Source organism: Lepidochelys kempii, chromosome 3 (genome assembly GCF_965140285.1).
Source record: "Lepidochelys kempii isolate rLepKem1 chromosome 3, rLepKem1.hap1, whole genome shotgun sequence".
NCBI lineage: Eukaryota > Metazoa > Chordata > Testudines > Cheloniidae > Lepidochelys > Lepidochelys kempii.
The window spans coordinates 166,004,325-166,014,869 of NC_136382.1; the positions used below are offsets into that span (position 1 = coordinate 166,004,325).

General features: G+C 42.7%; 1 protein-coding gene across 1 annotated transcript in view; it reads right to left on the minus strand.

Annotated features, from left to right (window-relative positions):
* KCNK2 (potassium two pore domain channel subfamily K member 2) overlaps positions 1 to 7,281 on the minus strand; it is a 129,228-nt gene extending 121,947 nt beyond the window's left edge. Inside the window, exons 1-2 of the mRNA XM_073335286.2 lie at positions 6,691 to 7,281; positions 4,087 to 4,397 (exon numbers count right to left, since the gene is read on the minus strand). Coding sequence (XP_073191387.1) covers positions 4,087 to 4,397; position 6,691 — 312 coding nt within the window. The 5' untranslated portion in view covers positions 6,692 to 7,281. The remainder of the gene's footprint in view (positions 1 to 4,086; positions 4,398 to 6,690) is intronic.
* Between the last annotated feature and the right edge of the window lie 3,264 nt (positions 7,282 to 10,545).

Consider the following 10,545-nt stretch of genomic DNA (forward strand, 5'->3'; position numbering starts at 1 on the left):
TAAGCTAAGGGGGTCTTTCATGCAGGTCCCCGCATCTGTACCCTAGAGTTCAGAGTGGGAAGGAACCTTGACACAAGTCACATGGCAAAGAGAAGTTTTTATTGGGAAAAAGAGAAACTAGATGGACACTATTAGGCTAGTGAATTTTTTCTGGGTAAACACAAATTTAAATCCTTTCTAGGCTGAATTTGTGCTCTCAATCTAGTCCTCCTGGTATGTTCATATCACCAAACCACTTCACAATTTAGTAGGATTGACCCCAATTAGAAACTTCTGATGCTCAGGACTGTCCCAGAACTAGGATAACCAAATTATGCAGGTCAGAACTGATCTGGATTGGAAGACCTTGCATCATAAGTTGTCCGAGCTCTGGCTAGTGACAAATCAGAGTGAATATCTAGAGCACTAAATTCAAAATCAAAAGTTTAGTGTTTCACTATAGTTTGAAGTAAAGGTAAAGACTAAAGAGAATATTGTAATGTGTATGTTCTGTAATTTTCTTCACATACAACTAACCATTACAGCTACCTAATACTGTAGTATGCATTATTTTCAGACATATATCCTTTAGAGGATTTCTAAAGTATCATTCACACTGATGTGACTACTTTTTCTTCATCATACTCATTATTTTTGTATTCACATAGAGTAATCAGAACTGAAGAAATGCTATATAAAAATTGTATTAAGAATCAGACATACTCAGAAAAGCCAGGTTATTTTCTTCAGTAATTTAGTATCTGTTCAAAGGTACCAGGTTGACAGCAGTGGGGTACGAAGTCTTCCATTTACCCTAACAAGGTGCATAGCATTATCTTCCCACAACTTTTAGGCCAAACATACCTCAGCTGTGTTCAGGAAGGACTATCTCTAGCTATGTGTGACAATTCAGCACCACGACACTTCACAACAAGAACTTGCTCTAAAGTAAAAAAGTATTGTAGGGTGCAGGGAGAAAGGAATAGCTTCAATAACTTTAAAAGGCTACCATTTTTGGAACCCAACTTGACTAAAAAATAAAATTCCCAAACTATAAAAATTTTCCATGTTTTACCAATTTAACTTAAAAAAATAACATACTCGAAAAACAACTTTGGTAAATCAGTCCTCCGCCTTAAAAATTTGCAGTAAAACAAGTGTCTGGGAGACTTTAAAGCCAAAAGGGACCACCATGATCATCGAGTCTGACCTCCAGTACATCACAGACCACGAAATCTCACCCACCCACTCCTCTAATAAACCCATAACCTTTGGCTGAGTTACTGAAGTCTTTAAATCATGATTTAAAAACTTAATGTTACAGAGAATTCACCATTTATTCTAGTTCGAACCAGCAGATGAACCAGGCCGCACGCTGCTGAGGAAGGCAAAAAAACAAACAAACCAAGGTCTCTGCCAATCTTGAAAATTCCTTTCCAAGCCCAAATATGGTGATCAGTTAGGCCCTGAGCATGTGAACAAGATCTATCAGCTAGACACCTGGGAAAGAATTGTCTCTAGTAACTCATAGCCCTCCCCATCTAGTGCTGCTGGAGATATTTGCTAATAGCAGTTGCGGATGGGCCACATGCCATTGTAGGCAATTGCATCATACCATCCCCTCCATGAATTTATCAAGCTTAGTCTTGAAACAAGTCAGGATTTTTGTCCCCCACTACTCCTGTTGGAAAGATGTTCCAAAACTTCACTCATCTGATGTAAAGCCCTACATGGGACTATTTTTTTAATCTTGCTCCCATCCTGCCCTGAAATATCTACTCCCACCTGCTCCTGCATTGTTTCTTTTATATTTATCCCACTCCCATCTGCAAAAACCTTAGATTCTGCAAATCCCACAACAGAGATTTCCCCGTGCTACCAAAAAAACCCACCTCACCACAGTTGGTTAATATGTTATATATATATAAATGGAATTCAGACACAATTTTTACCACTAAAAGAATAAAACAAATCTTGCTTTAACCATGTAAAAAAACACTTTAACTCCTGTTATAATAGACATTAATCTCTTTCAATCTCTCACTTAAATTTAAGTATTAAAACCTTTATTTACTAAAAAAGAAAAACATGCTTTGCACTGCTGAAATTCTATTTATGACCAACTGATGAGAGATTTAATGTTTTCCCACAAAATACCATAGTCTGATTTTTTTGCCCACCCAATCCCACCGGTAACAAAACATTTTACCCGCTCCCACTATTATAGCAGCGAGTCCTATGGAATCCCAGTCCCACGGCAGGACTCTACTTTGATGGTTAGACACCTTCATTTAATTTCAAGCCTAAACTTATTGATGGCCAGTTTATACTCATTTGTTCTTGTGCCAATATTGCCCTTAACTTAAATAACTGCTCTCCCCCCTTGGTGTTTATCCCTCTGATTTATTTATAGAGAGCAATCGGATCTCCCCTCGGCCTTCATTTGGTTAGGTTACACAAGCCAAGTTCCTCAAGTCTCTTCTTGTAAGATAGCTTCTCCAGGCCTTGGGTCATCCTAATAACTCTTCTCTGCACCTGTTCCAGTTTGATTTCATCTTTCTTAAACATGGGAGATCAGATCTGCACACAGTATTCCAGATGTGGTCTCATCAGTGCCTTGTATAACAGTACTAACACTTCCCTAACTGTACTGGAAATACCTCGTCTGATGCAGCCTAGAATTGCATTAGCCTTTTTTACAGCTGCATCATATTGACAGCACATCATCATTCCTGTTTTTCTCCTCTTCTGTTGCTTCCAACTGATACGTCCACAGCTTATAACAAAAATTCTACCTGTTAGTCCCCAAGTGCATGACCTTGCACTTTGTTCTATTAAATTTCATCCCATTTCTATTACTCTAATTTTCAAAGTAATCCAAATTTTCTTGTATGACATTCCAGTCCTCTCTGTATTGGCAATACATCCCAATTTTGTGTCATCTACAAATTTTACTAGCTCATTCCCACTTTTTGTGCCAAGGTCATTAACGAAAATGTTACATAAGATTGGTTCCAAGAACGATTCCTGAGGAACTCAACTAGTAACCTCCTCCAGCCTGACAGTTCACCTTTCAGTATGACCAGTTGTAGTCTCCCTTTTATCCAGTTCCCTACCCACCTTTCGATTCTTGTATTAATCCCCATCTTCTCCAATTTAACTAATAATTTCTCCTGTGGAACTGTATCAAACGCCTTACTGAAATCCAGATTACAGATTACATCTAATGCATTTCCTTTGTCTAGAAAATCAGTTATCTTCTCAGTGATCTACTTTTTGTAAAAACATGTCATATTTTATCCCAATTGCCTTTTTTACCTCTATGTCTTTAACTACTTTCAAAATTTGTTCTAAGACCTTGCATACAATTGAGGCCAAACTAATGGGTCCGTACTTTCCCAGATCACTTTTTTTCCTTTCTTAAATATAAGTACTAAATTTGCAATTCTCCAGTTATAAGGTACAGCCCCTGAGTTCACGGTGCAATTTGAAACACCAGAGACTATGATGAGCCAGATCATCAAGTGGTGTAAGCTGACTTCAACAGAGTGACACTGATTTAGCTGAGGATTTAGCCTTTCAATGTTGGAAAAAAATTTAAAAAATCAATATTTGTAATGGAAATAGCTAGCTAATATTATTTTGCTGTATTCAAAATAAAAAACTGTGGAAAGAAATGTACAGCTAAAAGAGAGAATTGTTTGCTAAAATAATGATAAATCTGAACTTTCTTAAGGTAATGGTTGGCCATGCTCTGCTTTCCCAATATTGACAAAGCCAGTAACTTAGCTCAGTTAATACACCCATTCCTCTGTGAACTATTAAATAATACATATTGCTAATGAATAGTCATTTAATTATCACAGGCGCATTCAATTTAAAAGTTGTCTATAATGCACACTGAACATAAAAAAATCAGCAATGACTTTTCAGCTGAAGCCTCATTTGAAAATGCTATTGCCAACCTTTCTGTCTTAAGTTAGACTTCTTGCTACATTTGCAGCTCACGTGCTGATACAGCAGTGTCCCATTTATTAGAGAACCATTGCTATAGAAGAATTCATTCTTTTAAAACATAGGAACAAGTTACTTTTTTGCATGAATTACCTGAATTAGTTCATCGAGCTCCGATGCATTCACACAGGAATGCTCAGATACAAACGTCTGCTTCTGAATCACAATGGTGGCTCTTTGGGAAGTTTCATGTGGCTGCTCCAGAGCTTTGAAGACAGTGGCTCCAATTATTAAATATACAACAACCACCAGAAAAATCGTTGAGACCGTCTTCCATTTCATAACATTAATAGCCGAATCACATTCCTCCCGTGACGAGAGCACTGTGGGTTTTGTAGAAAATGATAGCCGTGGTTTGGAGTTCTGAGTAGCAGATTTGGGATCCAGCAAGTCAGGTGCCGCCACTAATAAAACAGAAAAAGAATGTTAACGTTGACAGCGTTGGACAGAGGAGTATTTAGCTGCACACGCTTCTTGCCAGAAGGTGACAGAGATCCTATTAATTCAAAATAGAGTTCATAGATAACTGTGTTATAAATGCATTTCACTTGTACACCATGTTATATTACTATAGAATTACTGGTTTCAGCAACTGCTAGGACTAATAATATGCTATTTATATGTACACACATGCATACACACTTGCATTGTTTACTATATATATATATATATATGTCCTCTATAAATACTCTGCAAGTGTAGTTCTAACATGCACTATTTTCCCTATTTTCTTGTGTTCCTTTAAATCAGTATAAAAAGGTATTTTTCAGTAGAGCATCCTCACATCTTGAATAATCTTAGGCATTGCTAATATGCTTCTCAGACTACATTTTAGTTCAGCATTAAAAAACTATCAGGAAAACAGGACTCTTTCCTTAAGTCTTAAACATACCCTCAACTCTGAATTCAGATACTCATAAGAATATTTGCAGTTCATTTCCAAATTCCCCCCACACAGGTAACTATAAAAATAATCCATTATTAATCCTAACAGTTTGAAAATACCTTTTAGAAAATACCAGGAACACATGTGCACGCCTACTGGAAAAGTCAATCATCTTATTATAGGATATTTGATTGTTTACTGCTACAAGAAACCCACTGGGACAGTAATGATCACCTGAGTGTGTTATCAAGTAGACCCATAACTTATGTGATTACACCTAACTACACTAGTAATTAGATAAAAATAATTCACATCAAGTACACTTAAAGGTCTCCTGAGGGAAGATTGCAACAATACTATATTTAAAATGATTAATATATTTTGAATGGCTGCAACACCACTTTCAGCTGTTGTGGGGATAGCCTACTTCTAAATGTAGATTCAAAAGTCTCTCTCTCAGGTCTCTGGAAGCTGGGCATGCCCCAGAGGAGGGAGGGAGTGTCATTTTCCACATGGATAGGATCTTCTCTTGAGCACCCGCTGGAGGTTAACCTACAGGGTTACAGGAACTCACATTCTCAAAGAATCGTGCAATACAGGTCAGAAGAAAGGCAGACCTACGAAATTAATACAGTGGACCTGAACCCTGGGGGGGAGGGTTAGAGGATGAACAGGCAGCCCCAAATGAAAAAGCTCCGCTCGTGACTCGGGGCACAGCTGTGGTATAGTTACTGTTCAGCTCCTAGAAAACTAGAATCTGGTTCTAACTAACCGGGAGCACCAGACCAGAATGCAAATACCCTTCAAGTGTAGTGGGCATGGAATACTGTATGAGGCTACTGATATGCCCCTGTACAAAAATTGATGTGTGTGGCTAAATTTGGAAAGGACACCTGGTTTAATAACTGCTCTTTCAAGCTGTGCTCTCTCCTGGGATTGACATGATTTGTGATGGGGGGGGGGGAAGGGGGCGGAAGCGCCATCACATTTTCCTTTCAGTCAGAACTCCCCTTGCCAGTCGGAATTTTTCCTACTACATTATCATGACCCTCTGTCCAAACCCAAAACTGGGGGCACCTCAGGCTACACCAAGCCTCGTGCTGTAGACTAGGAAACTGCTCCTCTTTCTGCCTAGCTTCAACACTTCCAGACACACACAATCCTAGCACCATGAAGAAGGGCAGACCTGCCCCCCACTTTTCCTGCTACACTCCTGAAGCCCGCTGAATGCAGCTAACAAAGGAGAACAGGATGGCTGCGAGGCGCCCTAAACTGATCCACCCAGTGATGCTCTGCATCCCTCCCATCAACTTTCCCAGCCCCCTGCTGACACCCATCCACCTTGCCAGGAAATGGGATAATGCAGTCGACAAGGGCATTTTCACACTCCCGAGAGGGGCAAAACGTGGACGCTCCAGCCAGAACGGGCCCTGCCCCTATCCTTCACTCCTCTCCCCAGCAGCAAGCTCGCAAGGATGCGCTGGGTTTAAAGCCCTTGCAAAAGGCATCCTTGCAGAGCGGGGTTTGGCTGGAGAAACGGTCCGGGTGGGAGCCCGGAGCCCAGCCTGACCCTCCCGGACAGGGGGAGCTACACCCACCTTAGACAAAGGAGAAGTGTTAGAAACAAAAGGCAGGCGGCTGTTTAACCGAGCCTGCAAAATCCGGGACGGAGGCGCAGGAAGGAAAGGGGCGAAGAGAGGGACTGAGCAGCTCTGGGTCCCCCCTGCGAGGAGGCATTGGGAAAGCGAGGGAGCATGCAGCATTCAGGCAGACTTTGATCTAGAAACACACGCCATTGTGCCAGTACTCACTTCTTATTTACAGACCCGGCGCCCTCTCCTCGCTTCACGGGCAGGCATTTTTTCAGGGCTTGGGTAGGTGCCGTTTGACCAGATGGAAAGAGAGAGAGAGAAAAGGACGAGACCCAGGGCGGGTTTGCTGCTGCTGAGCTCAGATTCCGCGCGGAGCGGAGCCTGGCGTCCTCCCTGTCACTGGAGGGGTGTGCGCGATCACGGTGTGTGTGTGTGTGAGAGAGAGAGAGAGAGAGAGAGAAATCACCCTGTGATTGCCGTGTGTGTGATCACCCTGTCTCTGTGTGTGATGGCCCTGTGTGTGAGATCGCCGTGTGTGTGTGTGATCACCGTCTGTGTGTGTAATCAGTGTGTGTGTGTGATCACCCTGTGTGTGTGACTCGCTCAGGCGCCAGGTGTGCGTATCAGCCTCTTTCGGTGTGTGGCTGCCAGTCCCTGAGGCGTCTGTCACAATCTCAGTGTGTCTGTGTCTTTCGGTCTCTGTGTGTGTGTGTGTGTGTGTGTGTCCGCGTCCCGCTGTCAGTCAGTGTGGGCGGGGGCCTGTCTCCCCTCGGCCCCGCTTTCTCCCGGGTGCATCTCAGCCCCGGGGCCCGGTTCTCGGGCGGTGTCTGTGCCCCGCTCTGTCACTCTTTGTCTCGGGCACTGGGCGTGGGGTGCCTGACTCTGGGTGCAGCTGCGCGCCTCGAGAACTGTGTGGGTGTGGGTGTGTCCCCTTGCTCTCCGCCTGTGTGTGTGTGCGTGGGCGCCCGCTCCTCTCCTCATTCTCTTTCCCCCGCTGTATCCCAGCCGCTGGGTGCGTCTCCCCCTTCCTCCCTCTACCCCGCTCCAGCGCCAGGGGCAGCTGCATTCTCATCTCGATGAGCTGCCCGGCATTTCTACCCGGCCCCTTCGCTCGGCAGCGCAAGGACCAGGCTGAGGCAGATGCTGCAGGGATGAAGGGGGAAGAAGAAGGTTAAGAAAAGCGGTCCACGCAGGAAAGATAAATCCCAAACTGGTGGGCGCTGACTTGGGAGCCCCCAGGGGAGAGCAATGGGGTGGAGGAAAAGCCAACAGCCACCCCCACCACTGAGACACAAGACCTGCTCCTAGTCTTCGCCACGGCCCCCAGGGGATCTTCCTCCCACAGCTTCCCCAAGAAGGGAACTTTTGAACCGGACGAAATATCACTGTAGCGAGCAGAGAGCCCTCAGGCCAGACTTGGGAAAGTTTGAGTGCAGCGAGCTCTCACATCGCGGGGACCCCGTCTATTTCTTCCTCCTCCGCAGATCTGCGTTGTAACCTCCCGAGTCGGTACTTTGTCGGGAGGAGTTTATCACCTGGGAGCAGAGAGTCACCGCTTGGTACCTCTCCCATACCATGCACAAGCTTCTGCTTGCTTCCAGTTTGAATCGGCACTGTAAAGGAGAAACTCTGCTTCCACTGCGATTTTAGCCCTTGGCTTGAGATTTTTGTTATGTTTGTCACAGACTGATCTTAGGTCTCCTGGTTATCTATCAGCTGTGACATTACCCTTGGGTCAATTTCACAAGTGGTTAATAGGTGAATGCCCCTTCAAGATAAAATGTATTGCCAGTATGCAGCAATAAATATCTACCATCCACCTGCCATCCTTCCTCCCCCGGCCAAAAAAAAAAAAAAAAAAAGTCAGAACAAATACAAATAGTCAAGAAGCAATAATAATAAATTGGTTTGGGTCACAAACATTTGAAGCCAAAGGCTGTATCGTTAAAACTGCTGAAGTATGGCATTCCTCCCATAGTTTATAGGCTATAATCCTCCTTGAATCAGAAGCACTATCACTGAACTGACTTATTTTAAGGCCTCTCCCAATTAAAGTGACATAATACAAATTGGACAAATGGATACATTACTGAGTTCCCCAGAACTCTGATTGCAGCAGTATCCATCATGCCAGTCTTCTCTAGGGCCTTCATGTCTCTACAAGACTCAGAGTATAACTCTAAATCTCATCTGCTGTTTCAGTCTGAGCTTTGCAGACCACTCACCACCATTGTGGCCTGGCAAAACAGTTGTTGAGTAATAAGAGACATTGGGCCAAATCCAAAAAATCCAGTTGCAAATTGTGCTTAAATCACACAGTACCATTTCATTGCCTTAAGAGCATAATCTTGAAACAATACAAAACATGTAAGTAATTTCATTCATGCAAGTATTCTACTCAGACTTGTCACCCCAGTAAAATTACTCACTAGCTTAAGTAGTTGCAGGACTGGGTTCTAATATTATGTAGGAAAGCAAAGGTTTGCAGGATCAGGTCCCCTTTTAGTAGAGAATCCAGATAGCCTGGTGGTCACTGCTTATTTACATGACCCAGTTCTCTTCCTTGAGAGCTTGGAACATTTCATACATAAAACACAACCATCTTTTCACCTTCCCCCTGAAAGGTTTGCTACCCCTAAGCCTGTACAAATACTTTCTGTTCTTTTCATGTGGAAAATAATCATTTCATAGGATTCCTTCCAGTCCCTATGGGAAAACGAGCATGAACACTTTCTTCCACGCAGCGCTGAGACAGTAAGGAATATTATGGAAAATAGTACCACATGCCTTTCTTTAGTTATCTAAATATTTTGGATGGGATTCTTTTTCCTGAGTACTTACAAAGTGCTCAAACAGGGCCAGATCCACTGCCCATAATATGAAATCAGTGGAAACCTTCCAATGGCTTCAATGGGTTCGGATCAGGCCCTAAATCAATACATTCTGTGAAACAGGTAGAAACTATTTTGACAACACAAGAAACTCCACTCCAGGAATTACTGTATTGTATCCATAAATCTGGTACCTGAGAAGCAGTCTCTGGGAAATTAATATCAATGTGTCAACTGCATACACTAATTAGCTATAATTTTCCACCTGAGACAATCACTGGTAACATTCTTGACTGAAGTTTATTGCTTTCTTAGAAAGGAGTCTAGATATGCCATGGCACCCACTTTCTGTGCACTCAGTGCTAATGCTACCAGATGTGGCATTTTTAAGAGATGCTTCTTGAAATCCAGAAAGAACATTTCCATTGATGTGGTACAACAAAAATTGTTGTGTAGAGGAACTCCTTTTCTTGAGGCCTTCTAGAGCTCTTCCATCTATTCTGGAGAGTCATGACCTCCTATGTGTTTGTTGTAACCTACACCGCACATTGTTTGAATATTTGTGTGTGACCATTTTGCCCTCAGAGTTGAAGCTGACATTTGAACAGTTTGAAGTGTCAGGATTGTAGCAGTTCTGAACTTTACTAAACAAACACACTCAAATACAGCCCATTGCTGACAAAACATACCACCAACCAACATGGACAGGATTAAATAATAGGAGGGGTTACAACAGGAGACTCTAAAAGGAGAATCTGCACAAACTCCGAAGTTCTAAAGTGCGCAACACAGGGAAGTAATTCAGTACATGAAAGTTATGTCAAAACTTGTCTATTACATGTTAATTACAGAGAGAGCCAGGGGACATATTACTGGCATGAGTTTGGAATGGCAAAATTAATCACATACAGTGGCTGCTGAAAGCTGCCCAAAAGGAGGGATATGTTAAAAGTACGTTCAACAGAGATGGATGGATGGGAAGAGTGCAGGTGAAGGAGTCAAAGTTACATGATAAACAAACAACATATTCATACTATGAACAGCTATAGATGATCTAAATATAGATATGATTAGAACATATCTGTAGGGAAATCGTTGTTTCACAAAAATACATCACTGTAAGCAGAGTTGTTCCAGTGTAACAGGAAAAGGCCTCACTGCCAAAATAGCCCCGTCTCTTGGGGCACTTCCTTTATTCCCCTTCAAGTGTGGGGGCACTTCCTGTCTGAAAGGCTAGTCCTTC